Consider the following 26584-nt stretch of genomic DNA (forward strand, 5'->3'; position numbering starts at 1 on the left):
ACAGGAAAAACACAAACAAGGAGACTGACTGTCGCGGGGAGAGGGTATGAGGAAAGATTTGCAAAGGAAAACCACATCATCCGGCTGTGGAGGATTAATGGGAATTCACCAGGGAAGAAAGTGGGAAAGGGCATTCTAGGCCAGGGAAACAGCAAGTGCAAAGGCATGGCGTATCTGGAGAAACATATCATGCATTTGGTACTCCTGCAGTATAAAGTCCAAAGGGGTGAGTGGTAGGGAGTGATACTGGAGACACGGGGGTGAGTCCTGTCATGAAGGGCTGTATGTGCTGTGCTCGGGAGTTTAGATGCTACAGCTTTTAGAGAACCAGTAAAAGATCTTAAGTAGGGGAATAATTTGGTCAGTTTGCATTTTATAGTGATCTCTCTGGCCGTGGTGTGGCAGGTAAGTTGGGAGAAACAGTGGGGCTGGTTAGAAAGCTGCTGCACTAATCCATATCAGGAGTGATGTTGAAGGTCTACACTGAGGGGCCATGGGGGTGGTTAAATTGGGATGTTAGAGATTTATGAAGTGCAAGTCAACCTACCTTGGCTGTGTTGTGGTGATGGAAAAGTAGAAGTCTTAAGGATCTCAGCATGAGTGTCTTGGTGAATGGTGGGGTAAAGGTGAGCCAGGGAATACAAAGGGAAGACCAGGTAGGGGGTAGGATGATGGGCTGGAGGTGGATAGTGAGTACAGCTTGGACAGAGGGAACGAGATGCCATAATTTATAACAAGTAGATAGCGATTGAGCTTGGAAATGGATACTGGTAGTATTGGGGGAATGAGGAATATGAGATACCGGTGAAACACCAAGCAGAGATATCCCTTAGGCAGTTAGATTTATGTGATTAGAGTTGAGGGTAAAAGTCAGAGCTGTACGCATAAATCTGGGACTCACCAGCATGGAGGTCATCATTAAAGCTATGGATGTTTGCCCAAGAGTGAGAAGAAAAGGGCAGAGGGTACAATTTTGGGAAGCTCCAGTATTCATGACGTAAACAGAGAAGGGCTGAAAAGAAAAGATCAAAGAGAAAGGAGACCTAGAAGTGTCTGCCAGTGTTTCCATCCGCCTACCCTGCCCCCCCACCTTCCTACTTGCCCACCCTTTCAGTCAGCAGAAACTCATTTACTGAGAACTTATGACATGCCCAGGACAGGTATTACGGGAGTCACAGAGATGGAAATGTGATTTTTACTCTTTAAGGATTCCCAATCTAGTGCGGTGTTGGGGAGGTAGGTTAGATCATGTTCATTAAAAAAAGAAAGAAGAAGGAAAAGAAGGGTGAGGGAAAGAGGGAGAGCGCTTTTATTTGATTTCACTCCTTTTAATGTTCATCCCTCATCACAGTATTCCTACTGCATATCCTAGAGGATTTTGATATTTACATCATAATTTGAAAGACGTCTACCTCCAAAAATTGTTTTGACTTGAAAAGCCAGGAAATTTTATATATGAAAATTGGGATGCTGGCCCACTTTTTGTGTTATTAAAAAGAAAAAAAAATGTAGTAGTGTTCATTGTCTGAAATTTAAATAGAAAATAGAATGAACAAAAAATTGATATGTTTTCATTGTTTGGGGTAAAATTTTTACCGGAGTCAGGTTGACTGGAATTTACGACCATCTGAGGACACTTTTAGTACTGACACTATTAGTGTTTAAGCAGCTCAGTTATGCTTTTTCAGAAATATACTCAGCCATCAACCGGAAAGCCACTCTCTAAAAATGTAGTGTTACGTGGAGAAATTATTCATAGAACTTTTTTCAGATCTCTAACATATATGCCCTGTAATGGAGTTAGTCTTCCTTGAAGGATCTTAGACTTCAAACCAGAACTGCTGCTATGAAATCATTCCATAGCATGACAGACCCTCATAAAAGTCACTGAAATAGTGTAGACATTTCCAAAACCAGCACAGAATTGAAATTTCATGAGCTTTTTTTAAAGATGCAAATGCCTGTAGTTACAGAAAGAGAGTATCATAAAGAAAAAAATACATTGAGAGGAAGGTCACCCAGCATATCTTTTTCCCTCTGTGCCACACAGCAACTAACTAGCTCATTATCTATTTGGTTCTTAAACATTTCTAACGAAGGCAATTCTGAAGTCTGCCGTGGGGATGTCCAGTGAGGCTTATTTCTAAAATCTACTGGGAGGCAAAGGGCCTTTCTCCTGGAATTCTTGGCCCATCAACCTTTCAACTCATTTGTCCTCGTTGCTTTCTTGTTTTATATAATTCAATAACAATCTTTATTCACATTGAACCAGGTTATCACATTGATTTTGTGACCGAATGGAATGAGATGAAATAAGTTGTGTGCTCATAATACGTTAATTCACCTTATCCCAGTTTTCAATTCCACAATGATACGTTTTGATTTCCTATTTATTAAGGGGGTATAACAGGAAGAGCTAGAAAATTTAGCAATCTTGTAAAGTCTAATATGAACATATTAGTATTATCACAAATATATTTAAGTACGTAGAAGTATGTTGCTTCCCCACATCATCGTGGAAGGCTTTGTGTTGACAATATAAATTTAGCTGTTTTTTGAAATATTGCCACCTGACTTTCTATCACATGCTGTTTCACTTTGCGTTAAACGTCTTAAATAATGAGCTAATGTGTACCCCTCCTTTATAATATTTGCTTAGCTATTCTATTTTTTTTTAAAGAGGAAATATTTTCCCAGTGATTCTGAAAATACTTGGAAAAAAATTACTGTGACTTGTGCTATTAGAGTTGTTAACGAGGCAATGTAAAAAAAAAAAAAAAAGGAAATTATTTTAAAACGTGGAACTCTGGCTCTGTTTTTCATAGAGTAATAAATACTGTTGAACAGATAGAAAGTTCTGCAATGTATCCAGGGAGGATAATTAGAGTTTTACCAACCAGTAAGGTGGGGTGTACTGCCCAATCCAAATGGGTCCTGGCCTTAACTCAGGAGCAGGGTCCTGGAGGCCTCCTGGTACAGGTATTAAACCTTTAGGTTCTGGGTTATGGATGAAGCAGGGTGCCAGGGTGGAGCACGAGACGGCTTAAGACAGCATCGTATACCAGCCATATACCGGGAGTTTTGTACTTTAACAGCCAGTTAAACTACTGGACCAGGACATCCTAGCTCGTAACAGCACCACATAAATCAAAGATTGAAATTTGCATTTTTATTGGGGGTTGGTGGAAATGGAGACCTCAGTGGGGTAAAATCCCATCTGGTTCTTCCAAGCTGCTGGTCTCTAAATAAATCTTCCAGGTGTTTGATAGAGGGGGCAGAGGAGGCAAAGAGGAGACTGAAGGTAGTGTGCCTGCAGGCTGTGAATCTTGTCTATTGGAGAGAAGGTGGCCTGAAATGCATGGGTTCATCCCATACATTGTCTTACAGTTGTTTCCCCAGCACCTAGACCTACCTGAGGCTTAGTAACAAATGAATGAATGAATGATTGGAGGTGAATGACCGGCTGTTTCAAATCGTAGCTTTTGTTATTATTCAGATACGGTGAGGCCAAAAGATCAAGAGACGATTGCTATAGGAGAGAGAGTTTGTTACTCACAGTTCCCAAGAGGAAGGGCATGTAACATCATGCAGGGGCCACACAGGGAAGCACTAGAGTTGGTCAGGAGGCAGAAGGAGGGAGGGGAAGACGTGGGCAAGAGGCTTTTTCGTGGTTTCCGTGGGAAGAAACGAGTGAGGCAGGGTAAACAACCCATGGAGTGTCCACAACAGTACGTATAGTTTATGCCCTCCTTTTATACATGACGGAGAGGGAGGCCTGAGAAATTATATACCTTAGACGAGGTCACAGAGAGTTGTGATGTGATGCTCTTATTCTCTGTTGTACTCCATCCCCCATTTATCATATTGCAGTTACATGCTTGTGTGTCTGTTGATGCAGCTAGTTTGGGCCGCTCGAAATGTTGGACAGTTCTTCTCACCTGTGTGTGTTCAGTCGCCATCAGAGAGTAGACATCATATTAAACCTTTGTGGAGTCAGTAAGTAAGGCTCCCATCACCTTTCTCTTTAATTTGCGCAGCCTGGTCAGCGGCCCATTGATGTGTGATGGTAGAGGCCCTTTGTTGAGGCAGGGAGACCCGTTGTGGCTTGCTGTTCTTTATCTGACATTCTCTGAGAATGGGAACATGGGAAGAAAGAAATGGATGACTCTGCAAGTGGTGATTTCCGTTTTGCGGCATTTATGCCTTTCTTAATCTGGGTTCCGCAGATGCTTGCTCTGTAGGGTACATCCTTGAGAAAGAAGTATGTGAGATGTGTGTCCTGTCCTTGGAAAAATAACTCAGTGAATGCGCAGAACTTCTATCGATGCAGGAATGTTAACAGGAGGGACAGAGCTACTGTCCTTGTCGAATGGTGGCTTTCCTGATTGTCTCCTCTGCTTTATCTTCCTTCCAGCTTGCCACCAATCCTGTTTTGGGTGTGCTGGGAAGAGCCCGCATAACTGCACAGTCTGCTGGCCTTCCCACATGCTATTGGATGGGCAGTGCCTCTCCCAGTGCCCAGATGGGTACTTTAACCTGGAAGGCAGTTGTACAGGTGAGTATGTAACATGCTGGGGCATATTCCCTGTGCCCATGTTTTATCTTCATAATGCAACCCGACTCGGTAATTAGAAACCTTGTCATACCAGAGGACTAGGAATGGGCTGTGAATCCTTGTCTTGAACTTGTAGGAGTCCAGGGATAGAGTGAGGGGAACAAGTGAAATTCTGTTCATCCAATAGGGAAGTGTGGACGAAATGAAAAATTAGAATCAGCTTTACCCTCTTCATACAGTGAGGGGTGGATTTAATGGTGGTGTTCATCACGGAGATGAGCTACCACAGGTTCTCATGCATTTTTGTGGGATCAGGCGTTTGGCATTGCCTCTGCAGGTCTCTGCCCTCCTTCGCCTGGCTGCAGCCTAACAGAGCAAAAGGAGAGAGAGGTATTTATTTTCTTCCTTGACATGTCAGTCCAATATGTGTTTTTGTTTTTTGCGGTACACGGCTCTCTCACTGTTGTGGCCTCTCCTGCTGCGGAGCACAGACTCTGGACGCGCAGGCTCAGCGGCCATGGCTCACGGGCCCGGTCGCTCCGTGGCATGTGGGATCCTCCCGGACCGGGGCACAAACCCGCGTCCCCTGCATCGGCAGGCTGACTCTCAACCACTGCGCCACCCGGGAAGCCCAGTCCGATATGTTTTTAAGAGCACCTTTATATTTCAGTGACAGAGATTCTAGAAATTGCCAGTTCAGATTAGTGCAGGGTTTTGTTGGACTCGACAAAATACTAAAATTTAAGCACCTTACTGTAGCACTGTGTTTTCTTGTATCTACAGAAAAAATGACAAGACAAAACACATTCTATCATGATTATGGTTTTATTTCTAAAAATAGAGTGTTGAGGCCAACTTACAGGAAAAAGCCCATGGTTATGAAATCATTTGGTATGTGTTTCTGGAATCGGAAGACAGGTAGTAAATGTATAAAATATTTTTGAAATAAATTAACACTTGTAAGATTCATATGGCCTCCAACACCAAAGAGGAAATTTGATGCGAACACAGATTTAGACCATTGAAGATCACTATTATATTCCTTCTGGAATTGTCTTCTTCCACTAGCTTTTTAGTCTCTGTAGGCCCCTGATGGGTTGCTTTACTTGAAACACTCTATCGTCGTGGTGGTGGTGGGGGGGGGTTCCTGGTTTCTTTGTCACTGGGGTTGTCTTTGAAAACTGTGGTCTGTCCTTATGTGCTCTCACCCTCGCCCAGTTGGTTTTCGTGTGTGGAGAATTGTTTGGGGAGGAAAGTCTGAGTAGCTGTAACTCTTCTCTGTCTGTGCCTCTGCCTGCTTGAAACCCGCAGATGGAGGGCACCGCGGGCGGCAGGGCACCAAGGTCACTGGAAATATTCTGGCAGGGAGGAAGCCCTGTGCGGTGGGAGATCGTCCTGAGAGCACTAGTATCTTTTGGACGTGCGTTTGCAAAGTTAAGAGCCTCAGGAATGTAGAAGAGGTGATAGTTGAAGCTAGCCTTCTAATCAGCAGTTCATTTTCTTGCTTGCTTGCTTTTTTTTTCTTTTTTTCCCCCTATAACTCCTTATCTTCCCTTGGCCTCCCGCCAGAAGACATGAGAGGCAGTTGACTTTACTGGAACTCTGTGCCTTTTCTTCCCACCAGCTCTGTGCCAGAAGGGAATTCTTTGTCATCAGTTCCAGCAAGCTCTACCCAGCTCCAGCCCTTCACCTCCCCTCCTCTTGGAATCAGACAGGCTCAGACCTTCTCGTCCTTGGCAGAGAAATCCTTCCATCTCCTTCCATGCTGCCCACCTTGGCAGCACAAGTGCAGCCACAGCTGCAACCTTCTTTGATTCTTTGCCATCCTTATATTGCCTACACTTACTGGGACTCACTGCTCTTTTTCAGTGTAGTACCTCTCAGTAATTAGGTGGTTTTTCTGGGGAAAACCACTTTGACAGTTTTGTCTAAGGAACTGAACTTCAAACATGGCTCAGGATAACCTCCAGAAAGAGGCCTTTTTCAGTTCTTTGTATTTTAATTAAGCGTTGCTGCTAAAACAGGCATCCAGGCTGTGGCCTGGAGGGAGAGCATGGCTGGCATCCGACTCCAGTGAGAAGTTTTAGTTTCCCCTGCTGTGGATGGTTCCCCCTTTGCCTGCCCGGGATTTCTAAGAAGCAAAATGTCTCCCTCTTCTGCCTGTCTCGCTCTTTGAATTTTAGAGAGGGACAGTCTTACCACTTGCTTTTCTGCTTTGTAATTTTGACCTGAACTTTCTTACTTATATAGATGGGGATGGTCATGCTGAGCAGCCAATTCCCCTCATTCAGTGGTTCTAGATTCCACATTCTGTTCATGGCCAGTGTTTTCACTGACACTAGAAATGCCGTCTTTCGGTCAATGCCTAAGGGTGTGCCAGGCTTGCTCAAGAATCTTCCCAAGATGATTAGTGTTTGAAGTCTGCTCTTAGTGTAATTTGTGGAGTACATTAAGTACTTCATGTGTTTACATGCTGAGCTACTAATTCCAATCTTGGTTCTTGTCTTACCTTCTAGAGTGCCACCCCACCTGCAGGCAGTGCCACGGCCCATCGGAATCTGACTGCCTCTCCTGTCACCCTCACGTTACTCTGGCTGCTGGGGGCTGCAGGACCAGCTGTAAAGAGGAGCAGTTCCTCAGCCTCGTGGGCTACTGTGCTGGTGAGTGAGACCCCCTTCGCAGTCTCAGAAATCACTAGCCAAATGCTCGGGTTCCTCCTGTCAGGCTCCAGGGGGCTCTCGTATTTGTCCTTTGTCATCAGAATAAGAGCTCTCTTTGGAAGATATTTGTCTAATGTCTGAAAACTCACTTCACTGCTTCCTATCAGACATTTAGTAAATATCTGTGGATTCAACTGGAATCTTCTAATAATACTCTTGCAATTCCTGAGAAAACTTAGACCCTCGTATTAATGAAGATTGAAGTCATGATAATGGTTCCTTATGTGCGTGTGGTGCACTTCAGCTTAAGAGAGCAAGAAGTATATTCAAAACAGTCACTCAGAGGACGGTCGCCCTCTTGTCTACATTATCTCCTGCTGTGGGGAAACTTTGTCATCAGCCCCAGGCACAAAAATATAGGGAGATTCACCTAGAAGTAAATCACTTGCTTCAGGAGATGGGATTTTTTCCTCCTCAGTTCAGTACTCAGATCTCAAAAAGAAATAAATCAGGAAAGCAGCCTGGAATTTGGATAATGATGAAGGAGCCATGCAGTGTTTGTGTTCATCCATCCATTCCTACAACAAATAACTAATGGTCAGGTGCTCCAAATAACAACAACAACAAAAATAGGATGAATAAGACAATTATTCTGCCCTCAAAGAGCTTACAGTCTGGAGAGGGGAACTTACAGACTAGTGGGTTATTTTGTATTTCTTGACTCACTTCTAGGAGCAACTTGAGGAGATTTTATCTGCAGCAGCTGTTGTCACACTCTGAAGGGCTTGACTGGGGGGCATTCTGGGATCTACTGGGCAAGTGGGAAAGCTGAGAAATCCGGTTGGATGCATGCTAGAGGGGTTGACCCGGCTGTAGGGCTTGTTCCTGGGCAGGGAGGAGGTATGACCAGTTGTCTAGATCAGAGTATCAAGCAGGACCCTTCGATACAGCAAGTCAATTATAGCGCTTCAAGTGTGGCTGTGGCGCCATGGTCCTGGGTGATCCATTTCTTTTTGCACATGACCTTGGCTAAAGACTAGACATTAGAGGGAATTCCGTGGCCGTCCAGTGGTTAGGACTCCAAGCTTTCACTGCTGAGGGCCCAGGTTCATTACCTGGTCAGGGAACTAAGATCTCACAAGCTGTGCGGTGCAGCCAAAAAAAAAAAAGACTAGACATTAGGGTCCAAGATCTATACCTTAGGAAGACTGAACTGTCGAGAGTGGGGCTACAGCCAAAACAGGCTGGAATTCAGGGTAAAACCCGATTATTGAGAACGCAGACATTTTAGAGGCAATGGAAGGTAGAAGCTCAGAGATTCCAGGCTTTAGAAAAATGTGATACCCCACCGCTGTAGGGTGTGAGCTGTTTGCCAGTCCTGCCATTGTAGTCAGGATTGACTTGGGAAGTGGGCAAATAGGAGGCATTAGTGCCTCCCCTTGAAGAGGAATCTGGCAAGGGCGGATCTAACTGGTATTATAGTTTGTAAGCTTGAATTCAGCTACTGATTCTTACTTTAGGATACAAAAGAGCAGCTAGTAAGAGGTTCCTAACATGGTTAAAGCACATTAGTGGATATTTTTTGAGAATCTACTGAGTCCAGGGTGCTGAGTTGCTGTTTGAGGGGTCACAGAGATCTTCCAGGCTACTTAAGGAGGTAAACCAAAGACACAAGTACAGCTAACAAATAGTACAAGGCAATTTATGGATAATAACATCGATAGGCAGAATGGGTTGTAGGAGTTCAGAGGAGGGAGAAATAAAAGATCTGGAAAGCATTGTGGAGGAGACGGGGCCTAAAGTTCTTCCTGAAGAATAGCTAGGATTCTGTTAGACAGAGGGAAACAAGGCGGGCTTTCCAGATGTGGTTCTACCAGGAGATGGGCGCAGGGGGTAGAACATGTGGGCCATTCATGGCCAGTGAGAGTGGTCCAACCTGGCTGAAGGACAGTGGTTTGAATTAAGGCATATTAGATGAAATGGTTGGAAAATTTAAGTTGGAACCAGGGTATAGAGAACTCAAAGTTCTAGGCTGAAAAATTTGGACTGACTCTTGTGGGCAATAGGGCTATGAGAGTTTTAGGGGTGACTGTGATAACTAAGACTATGTCATAGGCAGGAAATCTTCAAGCTTTTTGGAAGATAGATTGTAGTGAGGAGAGATTATAGTCAGAGAGAGACATTAGAAGGTTGAACCTTCATAATGGCTTTTCTATTTCCAATCTATTCTGCATGTGGACCCTAAAAATTTTATGCTGGGACATATTTTATAAATAAATGTTTATATAAGAAGATTGGAAAAATTTAACTTCTAATCAACTCCGTTCCCTCCAATGTCCAGAGCCCTCTGATGGTAAAGTAGGTGGTTAGGAATTGCATTAATTTTTTAAGGCTTATAAGGGACCACTAGAATAAAGGACCATGGGACGAGGCTAAATGACTCTGAAAGTCCCCAGCCCTAGATGAGCAGGTTCCACTAAAATAAGCTGGAAGGGACACACGTTGGCTGTCCTGAGATTAGGTATATTAAGTGAAGGTTTTAAATAAGGTAACCCATTGTCTAGTGCTTGGAAATCCTTTGCTGAGTTGAGAATGGCATAACAATGTTTGTTACAGAAAATTTTGACGGGTAATTTCAGTTGTTGATCTTTCGGAGAAGTGCACTGACCCCAAAGTTTAATTTATATTTATATATATATGCCCTTTCCAAACACATCCCAATTCTCTCTGTAACACTGTAATGCATTCATTCGTTTATGGCTTCATCAAGCATTTTTAAAGCACACGCTCCATACCAGGCACTGTGCTAGGCTCAGGGGAGGCCCAGATGAATAAGATAAAGTGCTTGCATTCAAGAAATGTACTGTATAGTGAAGGGAGGAGATATGTGTTGAATATGTTATTACTGTGGCTATGAGATGAGCCTGTGGGACAGCACCCTAACCCAGACTGGAGTGTGTGTGTGTGTGTGTGTGTGTGTGTGTGTGTGTAAGCATTAATTATACATTAGGTTGACCTATGGGGCATTGCTGTTTTGTGGGCAAAACCTGGTCAAATACTGGCAATTTTTATATGGTTCAACCTAATAGAAGCAGCAGAAGTTGGTGATCTCTTAGCCCTCAGGCTGAGGGAGAGGGAATTTGGGGGATGATTTCTGGCCAAGTAAATTCAACGAATGGGAGCATTATTTACCAAGGGCCAAAATAGGAAGATAATGTGTTTGAGCTTGGGCAGGTTGGACCCTTGGACATCTGGGATAGCTGTCCAGGAGGACGGTGAAAGTCTAAGTGCTTGCTGAACATAGCCACCTCGAGCTTATCTGCTATCTCCATTTTACCCTAAACCTAAGGTCCTGGAACTCTTTTTTTAGCTGAGGGGTTGCTTCAGTCAGTTGTATAACCTCCTGGAGCATTTCAATGACTTTTATCTAAACTCAGGAAGGTGTTGGGAGGATCCCTAGTGATAGACAAAGCAGAAGGTAATTCACCCCTGCAGTGCGGTCAGTAGAGTGTATTTCCATCATCCTTGGGAAGGTCTAACAGTGGAAGCCCTGGAGAAGCACCCTCTCTGCTCCCTCTATCGTGTGTGAGCTTTGCAGGGTGGTAGCATTTACTCACAGGATTTATTCTCTATCTGAGCTGTAACTAAGATCATCATCAGAGACCTCTTAATTGCACTTAGCTGTTTAAGGAAGAAAATTACATCTAATCTATCACACAGACAAGAATAAACACATCCTGGGAACAGGTCCAATAACCTCAATGTGTTATGACATGTGGAGGTGTCATACGTGTGGGGTTTTTTCCCTTCAAGTCTATCAAAGCAAATATACAGTTTGTGAGAATAGGCCAGAGGTGAAGGCTTTCAGCAAAGATGAATGAACTGGGGTGAAAAAAACCAGGTTTTGTCTTCATAGATTTTTTTTTTTTTTTTTTTTTTTTTTTGCGGTACGCAGGCCTCTCACTGTTGTGGCCTCTCCCATTGCGGAGTACAGGCTCCAGACGCGCAGGCTCAGCGGCCATGGCTCACGGGCCTAGCCGCTCCGCGGCATGTGGGATCTTCCCAGACTGGGGCACGAACCGGCGTCCCCTGCATCGGCAGTTGGACTCTCAACCACTGCGCCACCAGGGAAGCCCCCTTCATAGATTTTTGTTCTTTATATTTTGCCCGCATCTCAACAAAGTTTTCCCCAGATTTCAAAGCCTGGGATGTTCCCTCCATTTGTCTTTCTCAGCTAAAACCTTTCTCCTGTTCATAGAAGAGGGTGAGAATTAAAAAGAAAACATGAAGGAGAAATATCCAAATGAAGATGCATTAAAAAAATGCCTCGGGGGCTTCCTTGGTGGCGCAGTGGTTGAGAGTCCGCCTGCCGATGCAGGGGACACGGGTTCGTGCCCCGGTGTGGGAGGATCCCACATGCCGCGGAGCGGCTGGGCCCGTGAGCCATGGCCACTGAGCCTGCGCGTCCGGAGCCTGTTGCTCCGCAACGGGAGAGGCCACAACTGTGAGAGGCCCGCGTACCGCAAAAAAGAAAAAAAATGCCTCGGGCTTTCTGGAATGTCTAGTGGGAAGGTTGTACTTTTTAATTCTTACGTAGAAAAGGAGATAATACTTAGAGTAATATTGTAGAGGGGAAGACTGCAAAATTTTATATATATATTTTACTTTTAATTGAAGTATAGTTGATTTACAATATTGTGTTAGTTTCAGGTATACAGCAAAGCGATTCAGCTAAACATACATATATGTATATATCTTTTTTTTTATTCTTTTCCATTATAGTTTATTACAAGATATTGAATATAGTTCCCTGTGCTATACAGTAAATCCTTGTTGTTTATCCATTTTGTACATGGTGGTGTGCATCTTTTAATCCCATACTCCCAGTTTATCCCACCTAGCCTTCCCCTTTGGTAACCGTAGGTTTGTTTTCTATGAAGACTGCAAAATTTTAAATAGCTGATTTGTTAGGACGGTAGAATTCTAGGGGATTAAACATTTTTTTATGCAGTACTGTTTTAAATGCTGGTTTGTTTTCTTCATAAATCTGTACCAGAATGTAAGCAAAAGAAGACAAGTGACAGTAAAGAAATATTGCTCTGAGAATTTTCATATTGTATTCCATGGTAGTTGAGTTCTAAGCAATAGTTAATAGGTGTTACATGCAAAAATGTCTCATGACTGAATAAATTTCGGAAACTCTTGGTTAAATAAAGCAGCTTTCTTTCTTTCAGGATTTCTCAAAACCTTAAATAAGCAGATGTGCATTGTGAATCTCCGAGATGAAGGAGGCTGCCCATCATGTGCCAAACATTTCACTGCAGACCCCTTCCTTCGATTTATTATAGACTCTCACAGGGCTAACCAGTGCTTTGCAAAACAATCTTTGAGAAGCCCTGCACTAGCTGATGTTGATATGTTGGACAATTTGTTGGCACTCCCTAAAGGTAAAATGAAATACTCAACCTATACTCAGATTGTGGACTTCCTTCCTTCCATCCCTCAGTGTGTCCCTCCCTTGCGTCCTTTCTTCCTCCCTTCTCTTCTCTGTGGGCAAGCAGAGGGGGCCCCAAGAATTCTCAGGGTTGCCACTCTTGACTGCTGGGAGCATCAAAGAGCAATCCGTAATTATCCTCTAGCATTGGGTCTGAGAAGTGTTTGCTCTCTGAACCTGAGCTGACTGATTAGAAAACCTGTTAACATTTTTCTTCCAAATCATTAAAAAGAAAACAAAACCTTTTGAGTCCCTTCTACAATTTTCCCCATTCATTGTCACTCATTTCTGAAAGAGGAGCCTGAAAAACATGGTGAAAAAGTTGAAATGCACAGATTAAAAGAGCAACAAATCCTTGTTTTGGAATAAGCTGATAGAACTGCAACACTGAGTAATGAAAAAAACAAAACAAAACAGTTCAAACTGAACATCGTTAAGGACTGGGAAAGAGCCCTGCATGAGCCAGTGCACAGCTCTCTGCCTCCAGATACTCTGACTTGAAGCCAGAGAGGTGGGAGCCAGTTCTGTTTTTTAGTAGTTTCTGCATGTGGGGAAAGTGGGTTGGCACTGCTCTACATCTTGCTGTAGCTGCTCCTGGGGCTGTAAGCTGAAAGAAGGAAAAAGGCACACACTAAAACGTGTAGCAGTTACTACCTTATTTTCATCGTCAAAATCCTACCCATCCGTCCCTCGTGGCCTCGCTCAGATTCCGTCCCTTCTAGGACCAGCTTCCTTTTGGCATCTCCCACGTTGTAATTCCTAGGTACGCTGACTTGTTTCTACCAATTACCTAGCACTTGGCATTGACTAGCTCATGTTCTCTGTGAGTTTCTGATAATAGGTGACAGTTCTGATGGCTTATGATGTGACAAGCACTGCACTAGTTGCTTTGAATGCATTTTGCCATTTAATACTACCGGTGATCCTCTGAGGTAGGTACTAATGTTATCTCCATTTTACATATGAAGAAACTGAACCTAAGTAAGGTTTAAGTCATTTACTCAAAATGAGAAAAGTTGGAAGATAGAGCCAAGATTTGAACCTAGGAACCCAGGATGAGGACAAACACAGTTGGTTACAACAATAGGGATTCAAGAAGAGTTTTCTGATTGTAGATTAAAAGGTAGATCATCGGGGACTGGTATGACAAGATGGTTTGGAGAGGCACTACCGGGGAAAGTTGCAAGAACTTGCCGGTCTGTTTTAAGTGCCGGAAGCTGTTTTAGATTGCCATGTATTTTTATTTTATATACCCTTAGTAAATAAATAGATAAACTTTAAATGAAGACATTAATGCATACTGAATTTTAATAATTTATATCACTCCACATGTCCTTTAATCTTTTTCAGTGGTTACATACATGCATTTTTAAAAATAATATTTAAACTTTTTATTTTATATTGGAGTATAACCGATTAACAATGTTGTGGTAGTTTCAGGTGCACAGCAAAGAAACTCAGCCCTACACGTACATGTATCCATTCTCTCCGAGACTCCCCTCCCACCCAGGCTGCCATGTAACATTGAGCAGAGTTCCCTGTGCTATACAGTAGGTCCTTGTTGTTTATCTGTTTTAATGTACATGCATTTTTCACAGTTGTAATCAGCAGCTATGTACAGGTATATCTCAGAAATGTTGTGGGTTTGGTTTCAGACCACCGCAATAAAGTGACTGTTGCAATAAAGCAAGTCATGAGGTTTTTGGTTTCCCAGTGCACATAAAAATTGTTTGCACTATATTGTAGTCTGTTACGTGTGCAATAGCTTTATGTCTTAAAAAAACAACGTACGTGGGCTTCCCTGGTGGCGCAGTGGTTGAGAGTCCGCCTGCCGATGCAGGGGACACGGGTTCGTGCCCCGGTCTGGGAGGATCCCACATGCCGTGGAGTGGCTGGGCCCGTGAGCCATGGCCGCTGAGCCTGCGCGTCTGGAGCCTGTGCTCCGCAACGGGAGGGACCGCAACAGTGAGAGGCCCACATACCGCAAAAAAAAAAAAAAAAAACAAGAAAAAAACGTACGTACGTTAGTTAAAAATACTTTATTGGGACTTCCCTGGCGGTCCGGTGGTTAGGGCTCCGCGCTGTCACTGCCAAGGGCCTGAGTTTGATCCCTGGTCGGGGAACTAAGATCCCACAAGCTGAGAGGTGTGGCCAAAAAAAAAAGAAACTTAATTGCTAAAAAATGCCAACCATCATTTGACAGCATAGGGTTGCCGCAAACCTTCAGTTTGTTTAAAAAAAAAGAAAAGAAAAGAAAAAGCAATCATCTGCAAAGCATAATTAAGCAAAGTGCAATGCAATGAGTTATGCCTCTATTTCTTTGTTATTTCTCATATCACTTTGTGTATTTCCATGTGTTGGCAAATAATTGGAAGAATCCACATAATTGTCATTTTTAATGGCTAAATAGCATTCCATTATGTTTGTGTAACTTAATTTTTATTGGAGTATAGTTGCTTTACAATGCTGTGTTGGTTTCTGCTGTACAGCAAAATGAATCAGTTATACATATGCATATATCCCCTTGTTTTTTGGATTTCCTTCCCATTTAGGTCACCACAGAGCACTGAGTAGAGTTCCCTGTGCTATACAGTAGGTTCTCATTAGTTATCTATTTTATACATAGCATATATGTCAATTCCAGTCTCCCAGTTCATCCCCCACCCTTCTCTGACTCCCCACCCCATATCCATATATCCGTTATGTAACTTAATTTGATTGGGCCGTTTTCTGGTTGTGGATATGGGCAATAACCAGCAGGAGGTAGAGTTACTGCTTGGTAAACTAAGTATGACTTCCAAGGCTTTGGCTGGGACGAGGTCTGTTTTTCATGTTATTGTTAATAACAATAATGTTATGCTCTTGACATTTTATAATTTTTTAAGCATTTTCTCACTTATTTTTTCATTTGATCATCCCAAGAAACCTTCCTGTGGAAGTGGGATTAAGAGCTCAGTGCAATGCCTAACCGGCACATAGATGGTGATCAGGAAATGTCGGGCAAAGGAATGATTTGATTCTGGTGCCCTAAGGTCCACTTTAATCCCCTTCCAGTGCATCCTATGCTAATTACATCAAGGATCTTCTTAGTGTGACTCATTTTTTTTTGCTTCTTATCTCTTCTCTTTCACCTTCTATTTCATTCCATCTGGCCCTATTCTTCTATCTCTATATTTTTTCAATTTTCTTGTGTTTTTTTTTTTTTTTTTAACACCTCCATTATTTTCCTTATCTTCTTTTTTGGCAATGCACATTCTTTTCTCATCTGTCACCCTATCTCCTATTGCTTGAACTATGAGTTGCATATCCAATCTCTCTCTGGAACTTTCAGTGATTGTCTCTCCCTTGTTCTCTGAATTTGTGTTTTATTTAAGGGACCACGATGTCTGCTGAAGGGTGATTGAATATTTCAAGGCATTTCTTTTCTTTGAACTTTTACTTTCAGAAAAAAATAAGAACACGACCTATTTTTAAATTGAGACCTTCCTAAATTAAAAAAAAGAACTTGTATTTTCTCCTTCATGGGACTTTTTCTAAACAATATCTTATATAGCTTTAGAAATGACCTTACTTACAAGTTTTCAACTTGGCAGGGCTCCCAGTGAAGTTACAATTGCTGTTGTCTTCATAAGAACTACAGGCCAGGAGCTGAATTGCAGAGAAGAATTTGAGTGTTTATGCTTAAAGAACACAACTGAATTTAGGCTCATAGGCTATCCACTTATGTACTAGAGACAGCAAAATTGCTATGGCTACACTTATCTACTTTTCTTACACACATGTAAATCTCTGTGTTTACATGTAATGGGGCAAAAATAGTGACTTAGATGTAAGTATGACCATCAGTATCAATGTCAATCCTGATTGGGCCTGCCACAGATAAAGAATAATCACTAATGTTTATTGAGCACTTCCTATGTACCAACTCCTCATACATTATTTCATTTAATCCTGGCTGCAACCCTGGGAGGTCAATCCTATGATTAGTAGCATTTCCATTTTACAACCCAAGAGACTGGATGAGAGACATTAACCAATTTACTCAGTGTTTCACAGCTAAAATGCAGTAGACCTGGGCTTTGAAGCAGTGCCACTTCAGAGGGCACGCGTGTGAACACCATCATCAGACTTCATCATCTGATCTAGTTCCAATAGGACCTTCTCTGCTTCTCAGCAATTGTATTACTTACAGCCCTTTTTGATGTGTTGTCACCTTGCTCACCATGACCTTTCCATGTGTACTTACTATACTTTCCCTCAACTCAACTCTCACTCCGATCAGTTGACATCTTTGCTTTCTTTAGTGTTTAGAATATTAACATAATCTCCTAAAAACAACAACAGCAAAAAAACTCCCTCACTTTTTCTCCGCAAATGTCTCTGTATCTTCTTCTAAATACCGTTTTCCTCATTGCTTCCTTTGAGAAAGGATCTCCCTCACCCTGGCCCGGGGGAACTCCTCCATCTGTGATCCAGAGCTGCTTTGTCCCATCACCCTCAAGGGGTGGTCTAGCCCAATAGTTATTTCCTCTTTTGGTTACTCATTTCATCTCCTTCCTTCCCTCTTTATCTTTCCTTCTCTTCTTCCTCCCTGACCCCCTTTCCTTTAGGACCTTAGTGTCTCGATCCAATGCCCATTTCTGTTTTCTCCTTAGAGTCTATCTCAAGTCCACACATGGTCATCATCTCCAGACTCTCATTTCTATCTGTCTACCTTCTGGACATTTGATCCACAGGAACAACATACTCAGAAACCTCCAAAGAAACCTCCCACACCAGGTCCTTCCTTCCTTCTCCTGACTCTCTTGTCCATCCACTACTGATTTTTTCAATCAGCGTAATTCAAAACTGAGTACAGTTGACCCTTGAACAATGTGCGTACGAACTACACAGGTCCACTTACATGCAGATGTTTTCCACTAGTATATATTACAGTACTACATGGTCCACGGTTGGTTGAATCCGAGGATGCAGAGGATGGGGGTGGGGATACAGAGGGCCGACTATAAGTTATACTCAGATTAACCCCTGCATTGTTCAAGGATCAACTGTAATTCAAAATTGAGTTACACCTGCTTCCTTCCCACCCCTATTCCATATTTTAATCATTGCCACATCTTGCAAAGTTAAAGTCCCTCTTATTCCCTTTGGATAAAATATTCTCTGGTCCTCCTTAGACATTAATTGCATTTTAAGTGTGGCTTTCTTCTGACATTGGACCTTGTCGTGAGCATCTTGAGGGAAGGGTCTGACTCTGACTCAGTGCTCTATCTCCTGCAGCAACTTCCATAGTGCCTCACACCCAACTCACATGCCATAAATATGGATCGAAGTGAACTTTTTTCTATTTTGGAGGTAAGGCAAGAGTAAAACATAAACTGATGGGAGGTCAGGTACAAGGCAGGAGTGGTGCTCATGTTTCCTTGTTGGCAGCAAGAACTGGCACCAGAACTGAGGAGAGAGCCTTGCTCTTACATCTGACACTGCCTCTCACCCACTCCTTCTTCCAGCTGTCTGTCTCCGTGGGTCCTACTGCAGCCTTCTCACCACATTTGTAAGTTTGTCAACACTGGGTGGAAATCACTGTCCTATAACGCTAAGGCCAATCTGTTGTAGTAGGTTTTGTTGTTGTTGATGATTGGTTTTTTCAGGATAAAACAATAGCCACAGACACTGAAAAAATGGGAAGTTTTGTTTGTCTGTTTTGTTTTGTTTTTGTACTAACTGAGAGCTAACCCTAAACCCTAACCCTAAAAAGAACACGTGATTTCTAAAGACCTCATGGGTGGGCTAGGACCAAAGTGATGATCAAAAGGGGAAGAGAGGAGGCTTCTTTTTCTTCTGCCATTCATATGTTATTTTCGGGATTCCTGCTGTACTTGTCTCACAAGTAGAGCCCTGTCAGTTTTAAAAGTGGCATCAGAATTCAGTCTATACACACTTTAAGGACCCAGAGCTTCAGCACGGAATCATTCCCTTTTCACCTGATGCGGAACAGATACAAGTGCTGATTATTTTAACAGCTTCCAAACACATTTAATGTGGTTTCATTAAGAACCTAATCGACTGATAGGACATTATTAAAAATCTCATTGTGTGTCTAAAATTGTCTTTATAGGTCCATTATTTATCAGCTAAGGAGTCACTGCCCCATAAAACCAACATCCAAAGCCACTGCTTCAACAGTACACATTTACTTTAATATCTTCAAGCTTTTTTTCACTTTGCTCCAAAGATGTGAAATAAGTCATTTCACTGCCGTGTGCTTCCATCCATCGCGATTATGCGTAATCCTCACTGATCCTTGAAGCAGAGCCTTTGTGATTTGAACATAACATCACATGGTGATGACCACATATAATTTCCTCACAGCTGCAGGGTGACATGTTAGAGGATATTGCCGCTGCTGAGTCAAAATATTAATTCTTTATGTATTTACATTTTTAGTATGTATGCATGCTGTGCATATTTAGAAAACAAATGGAATCTTAAAACAAGAAGTGCATTTATTTCAGCTCGAGTCGATACTCCATTTCCAGGCTCCCTTACAGTGTGTTCATTACTTTGTTTAAAGTGTGATTCACCAGGTTTGTTAGCAAGCAGGCACATACACAAACACCTGGAAGTCCATCTGCCCTTCCCCCTCCACATGTTTATTATATACCAGTAATCTGAAACAGACTACACCTCAATGTATCCTGGGTCCCTCTCCTCTCCTTGTCATCCTTTAATAAGTCTTTTATTTAAAGACTTTACTATAATTGAAATAGTGACAAATAAGGATTTACTTACTGAGTAGCTATGGGAGGACTCTGAGAGACGGGCTTCAGAATAGGCTCTGTTTTTAAGCAATTAATGGATGCATGCTCACCATTTAGACATATTTGAGGTTAGCCTCCTTTTTTGATTACAGACAGGAAGGTCAGATGCAAATGCCTTCCTGCACAGATGGGGCTTTTATGATGGGCCGTTAATCCTTGCAGAGGCTGCTAGATTGGTGGGTTGGAAACTCAATTCCCCTATTTTAGTAACTGCGGTCCTGGTACAAATTAAGCAGTGACAGTATAAACTTCCTCTAGTGTATCTTGTGAACTCGTTCCAGACATCCATCACCTGTGGGGAGGAATGGGAGTGGAAGGTGGGGTGAGGACGATTACAGGAGAATTCACTCTGTGGTTTGTCGGCCTTTCTGAGAATACTGGCATTTTAAGGGCACCGTTTCTGACAGTTGTGCTCCTACCAGTGTGGGTCCAGCAAGGATCTGAATCAGGATTTGTCAGATGGCACCACCTACCAAGAAGAATTCAAGACTTCCTTCCCAATCAGCTTAATTCTTCGACAATATGCCCCTAGATTTTACTGTGCGTCAAGTGACTGGTGTCGTAGCAGTTCCCTGGGACACATAGTCAGTCACCTCCTGCAGCGCCTGGAGATGGACTCCTAACACCTCTTAACTATGTTTAGATTGTATAATTAATACATCTGGCTGGCCATGGGGAGATTTCTCTCTTCATTCTCTCAAACTGTACTGACAAGGCAGTTGTAAATTGCCACACACACAGACAAGTAGTGCCCTGTTCCTCTTGGCCTGGAGTGGATTTTGAGAACCAAGGTGTGCAGTCCAGGTGAAGCTTCTCATGGGCCTCCAAATTCCCCACAATTTCCTAATATTTTGACTCCAGTGTTTTTTTTTTCTTTCATTTAGCAAATTGATAAGGAAGGGCTCCTTGCTAGGTACTACTGATTTTGCCAAATTCTACTTTGTTTTGAATCTTAAAGGCATTTTAGAAGCTGACAGTTTGTGGAAAGGTCTTCCCTGGTCGTGCCTGAAAGACAAACCACTGGTGTGTTGGTTTTCTTTCTCAGGGGACACCTGAGATCTCCGTCCCTGGTCACAGAAGCCTTCGTATACTTGCACTGTAGGATTCTTAGTTTTCCTAATATGCCTACTCTAGCATAATAAGCCTTTAGAAAACTGTTCAGCAGTGGATGTTATTAACAGAGAAGGGTCTTCTGTGGACATAGTGGAAGGGGGAGGGGGACAGAAACATAGGGACCCCTCTCCTCGCCCCAGAAAAGTTCACATTGAAAGCTGCTGTGTGTCAGTTTTCTTGGATTGTCAGTTCTTTGCTGTGGTTTTAATGTCTTCTGCCATCACTAGTTACCTTTCATACAACAATTTCTCATTTAAACCTGTAGTAATAGCACAGAGACTTCAGTAGATAGACTGGTATACACATAGACAAACCCATTTCCAGTCGCCACGAGGATAAATCCATACACTTTTTCGTGACTTACAAGGTATTTCAAAATTAGCACAGCCAGGTCCTGAGTGGCTCTTCCGAATGTTCTTCAAGATGCAGCCATACTGGACTTTTTTCAGTTCCTTGAAGGCATCCTGTTCTGTTGCGCTTCTGGGTTTTTCCATGTTTTTCCTCTTCTTGGGACCTCTTCCAAGCTCTCTCACCCTGCCCATCTCCTCCAGCAGCTGACTCCCACTCAGTGTCTCTGTCTCAGCTTCCTCCAGGCAGCTTTACCTGCTTCCTGGACCAAGCTGGTACCCCGTCAGAGACTTCCATGGTCCCTGGGCTTACCTGGTTTGCATTTTACAGAAGTTTGCAATAGTCTCAAGGCAGTCCCGTGTCTAAGCGTCTGCCTTACACTCTCTTGTTGCTCATCCCACTGTGCCACCGTCTCTCTTGCCTCATGACAAAGGACTCAGTTTGGAGACGACTTTCTTTAAGTCAAGAAGCCCAGCCCAAGTCTGCTTCACTGTTGGATTCTTGAATATTCCACTCAGCTACCTCCAACCTGTTCCACAGGAGGGGAGGGGAGAGGCAAATTGAATGGTCTCTCTGCTCCTTCTTCCTCTCCAGCTCGAAGGGTTTTTCTAGGCTGGGGTACAGAGGTGGAGAGTGTAGGGGTTGTATTGGTGGGGGAGGGCCTGGGTCTCCTAGCTCCAATTTTCACATTCAAGTTTGTTTTTTCTTCTATCTTTCACCTGTGCCCTGGGCTCTGTGAATTTGGTATCTGTGCTGGTCTGATTCTGCTGACTTTCTCTGGGAGCACATGGTGGCCCACACTCTCAGGTCTAATGCGGGATGGTTGCAGTGGATGAGGAAAGAACTCATGGGCTGATATCTCAAATTATTATGAGATTACACAGATTTCCTACTTAAGTGTAATTATGGATCCAGGGTCCTTATCCCCACCATACTGAAAGCTCTGTGAGTACAGTAGACATTTGAACAGTTTTGTTGTTTGAAAGAAAGAGTTTTTAAATGCTCAGCCTCACTTACAATAAAAGAAATCCAAACCAAAGCAACTATGTAACACCAATTTTCACCAACCAAATTAGCCAAGATCATTTTATTATTTTAAAATTTCCTTAAACAGCAAGGTCTTACTGTATAGCACAGGGAACTATATTCAATATCCTGTGATAAACCACAGTGGAAAAGAATATGAAAAAGAATGTATATATATGTATAACTGAGTCATTTGCTCTGCAGCAGTAATTAACACAACACTGTGATTCAACTATACCTCAATAAAAAAATAAATTAAAAAAAAGTTCCTAGTGCAGGCAGAGTTACAATGAAACAGTCTCAAGAATGTATCTTGGATGTAACTTTTTTAAAAATAAATTTATTTATTTATGTTTGGCTGTGTTGGGTCTTTGCTGCTGCGCGCGGGCTTTCTCCAGTTGCTGCAAGTGGCGGCTACTCTTCATTGTGGTGCGCGGGCTTCTTAAGGCGGTGGCTTCTCTTGTTGCGGAGCACGGGCTCTAGGTGCAACAGGCTTCCGTAGTTGTGGCTCGCGGACTCTAGAGCGCAAGCTCAGTAGTTGTGGTGCATGGGCTTAGTTGCTTCGCAGCATGTGGGATCTTCCCGGACCAGGGCTCGAACCCATGTGTCCCCTGCATTGGCAGGCAGATTGTTAACCACTGCACCACCAGGGAAGCCTGACTTTGTCTTTTAGCAAATAATCTAAAATGCACAAGGGTCTTATCATGGCCTTCATTATAAAAGTGGGCAAATTGGAAGTAAATGATCAAGGATAAGAAAAATGGTAAATTTTTATTTGTTTATTCAATGCTGGAATATTATACAACCCCTAAAAATGATGTTTACGAAGAGTCCCTAATGACACGTGGAAATGCTGATGGTACTGAGTGGAAAAAAAAAGTTATTATATGACAATATTTAATATAATCTCATCTGTGTAAAAATCTACATATGGAAAGTTGTATAGAAAAAGAACTAAGAGAAAAATACCCGTTAATAGTTATTTATTCTAAAAGGCCCACATGGGGGGATTTTTAGGTTCATTTATACTATGTAAAATTGTTTTTCATATTTTCTTCCATGGCTCACTTTGTAGTCAGGAAAATAAAACCGTAAGCTCCCTGTTTTGAGCCCCCTCTCTGCATAGAAGATCACAGTGGCCTCTGGGGCTTGAGCCTGAAGCTTGCCTACAGTTGGTGACCAGGGGGACTGGCCACTTGTAGCCTGTCACAACTGAGCAGCCTGCCCTCGGGAACGATGCTTTTCTGATTGTATATCAGAACACTGGGATTAATCCTCAAGCCCTGTTGCTCTGATTTCTGGCTTCTTTCCCTGTACATCATAACTCATTTTGAGTTCTCCCAAGGAATTCTCTCCTGCAAAGAGATTTTGACTTCAAGCCTCCTAAGACAAAGGTGTTTCCTAGGTTTTAGGAATTTATTTTTCTTTTCTGGTTGGTTTAATAAAAATCAGTCAACCTTCAGATTGACTCCAGAGCAAGGTTTGAGAGCATATTGGTTTTGTGTGGTGTTCTGTTGGGGGCTTGTATAAGACAGAGTTGGGAAGAGAGGTTTGCAGGAATGTATTAACACAGGACCCACTCAGACTGTTGTTTTGGGGTCTATTCACAGGATTGGGTGTTCAGTATGAGTTTTTAAGCCATGGATAAATGAATAAGGGAGAAGTACAGGTAGCGAACAAAAAGAGTTGAACTTTGCAGACTCAAGTAGTTACAGTCTCATGTGTAATGTGAAACTGTAAACTAACTCGGATTAATGTGATGCTTTGGGCAACCTGCGGTGGACTGTTTTATATTTTCAGGTGTCATTTATTGATTTCTCCTTGCCTCTGGGTACTTGCTCCATCATGCAATGTGGTATGTCTGGTGATTGATCTGATGCCTCTTTTAAGGCTTAATATGGAGCCATGGAGCGAGGCAGAGGCCTTGAGTGATTATGGAGCCTCTACAACTCACTCTTTTGTTTTTTTATTGAAGTATAATTGACCTACAACACTATGGTAGTTTCTGGTTTCACAACATGCTGATTTGATATTTCTATACATTACAAAATGATCACCACGATAAGTCTAGTTACCATCTGTCACCATACAAAGTTGTTATACTATTATTGTCTGTATACTCATGCTGTAGGTTTCATCCCCATGACTTATTTATTTATTTATTTTTAACATCGTTATTGGGGTATAATTGCTTTACAATGGTGTGTTAGTTTCTGCCTTATAACAAAGTGAATCAGTTATGCATATACATATGTTCCCATATCTCTTCCCTCTTGCGTCTCCCTCCTTCCCACCATCCCTATCCCACCCCTCTAGGTGGTCACAAAGCACCGAGCTGATCTCCCTGTGCTATGTGGCTGCTTCCCACTAGCTATCTATTTTACGTTTGGTAGTGTATATATGTCCATGCCACTCTCTCGCTTTGTCACAGCTTACCCTTTCCCCTCCCCGTATCCTCAAGCCCATTCTCTAGTAGGTCTGTGTCTTTATTCCTGTCTTACCCCTAGGTTCTTCATGACATTTTTTTTTTCTTAAATTCCATATATATGTGTTAGCATACGGTATTTGTCTTTCTCTTTCTGACTTACTTCACTCTGTATGACAGACTCCAGGTCCATCCACCTCATTACAGATAGCTCAATTTCATTTCTTTTTATGGCTGAGTAATATCCCATTGTATATATATGCCACATCTTCTTTATCCATTCATCCGATGATGGACACTTTGGTTGTTTCCATCTCCTGGCTATTGTAAATAGAGCTGCAATGAACATTTTGGTACGTGACTCTTTTTGAATTATGGTTTTCTCAGGGTATATGCCCAGTAGTGGGATTGCTGGGTCATATGGTAGTTCTATTTGTAGTTTTTTAAGGAACCTCCATACTGTTCTCCATAGTGGCTGTACCAATTCACAGCAGTGAATTGTGTTCAGAGCAGTGCAAGAGTGTTCCCTTTTCTCCACACCCTCTCCAGCATTTATTGTTTCTAGATTTTTTGATGATGACCATTCTGACTGGTGTGAGATGATATCTCATTGAAGTTTTGATTTGCATTTCTCTAATGATTAATGATGTTGAGCATTCTTTCATGTGTTTGTTGGCAATCTGTATATCTTCTTTGGAGAAATGTCTGTTTAGGTCTTCTGCCCATTTTTGGATTGGGTTGTTTGTTTTTTTGTTATTGAGCTGCATGAGCTGCTTATAAATTTTGGAGATTAATCCTTTGTCAGTTGCTTCATTTGCAAATATTTTCTCCCATTCTGAGGGTTGTCTTTTGGTCTTGTTTATGGTTTCCTTTGCTGTGCCAAAGCTTTTAAGTTTCATTAGGTCCCATTTGTTTATTTTTGGTTTTATTTCCATTTCTCTAGGAGGTGGGTCAAAAAGGACGTTGCTGTGATTTATGTCATAGAGCGTTCTGCCTATGTTTATTTTGTCACTGGAAGTTTGTACCTCTTATTCTCCCTCACTTATTTCACTCATCCCGCCCACCCTCTCCCTTCTGGCAACTGTCTGTTTGTTCTTTCCATCTATGACTCTGTTTCTGTTTGTTCATTTGTTTTTCTTTTTAGTTTCCACATCTAAGTGAAATCATATGGTGTTTGCCTTTCGCTGTCTAACTTATTTCACTTAGCATAATACCCTCAAGGTCCATCCCTGTTGTTGCAAATGGCAACATTTCATTCTTTCTATGGCTGAGTAATATTCCATTGGATATTTATGCCACATCTTCTTTATCCATTCATCTACTGATGGACATTTAGGTTGCTTTCATATCTCAGCTTTTATAAATAATGCTGCAGTGAAGATAAGGGTGTATATGTCTTTTCAATTTAGTGTTTTTGTTTTCTTCAGAAAAATACCCAGAAGTGGAATTGCTGGATCGTGTGGTATTTCTGTTTTTAAGTTTTTGAGAAACCTCCATACTGTTTTCCACAGTGGCTGTACCAGTTCCCATTCTCTCTCTCTGTAACTCTTGAGTCCTTTCCACTGGCTTTTGGTAGCTGTATACCAAAATGATGCAAACAGCCGTGTCTGGTTTAAGACCTCCAGAGAATGAGACTTAAGTTAAGAGGATAGAAGAAATTAAGGGTTGTAAGGAATTTCTACACTTATCGGGCAGTCAGAGGCAGAGAATGACCGAGAGGCACACCAGGATAAAGCATGCTAAGAGGGGAAAGGAGGTCAAAGAAGGGGGTGATCCGAAGTGTCATGTGTTGCACACCTTTCAGGTGGGTTAGGACTTAGAGGAGGCCATTACGTTTGGTCATTAGAAGGTGGTCAGAGACCTTTTCAAGAGCAATACAACAGTTGAATTGTGGAGGTTGAAGGCAGATTACAGTGAAGTGAGAAGTTACGGAGGCAAGGAAGTTGGGTGGTGAAGGAAAGAAAAGAGATGGGGAGGTCGTTGAGAAAAACTTTGCGGGGAGTAGGTAATGCGGAGCATGTTTGGAGGTTGAGGTCGAGGAGAGTGAAGAGAGATGGGGGTAAAAGATGCACTAATGTTGCAATAATGTTCAAATAATGTTGAAAATCGGGTTAAAAAATGAGGGTGGAGGAATTAGCCATT

General features: G+C 42.4%; 1 protein-coding gene across 2 annotated transcripts in view; it reads left to right on the plus strand.

Annotated features, from left to right (window-relative positions):
* FRAS1 (Fraser extracellular matrix complex subunit 1) overlaps positions 1–26584 on the plus strand; it is a 458507-nt gene that overhangs the window by 248009 nt on the left and 183914 nt on the right. For both annotated transcript variants that reach the window (XM_032632916.1, XM_032632915.1), the window contains exons 19-20: positions 4415–4555; positions 7072–7215. In XM_032632916.1, coding sequence (XP_032488807.1) covers positions 4415–4555; positions 7072–7215 — 285 coding nt within the window. The remainder of the gene's footprint in view (positions 1–4414; positions 4556–7071; positions 7216–26584) is intronic.

The sequence above is a fragment of the Phocoena sinus genome, chromosome 5 (assembly GCF_008692025.1).
Source record: "Phocoena sinus isolate mPhoSin1 chromosome 5, mPhoSin1.pri, whole genome shotgun sequence".
Taxonomy (NCBI): Eukaryota; Metazoa; Chordata; class Mammalia; order Artiodactyla; family Phocoenidae; genus Phocoena; species Phocoena sinus.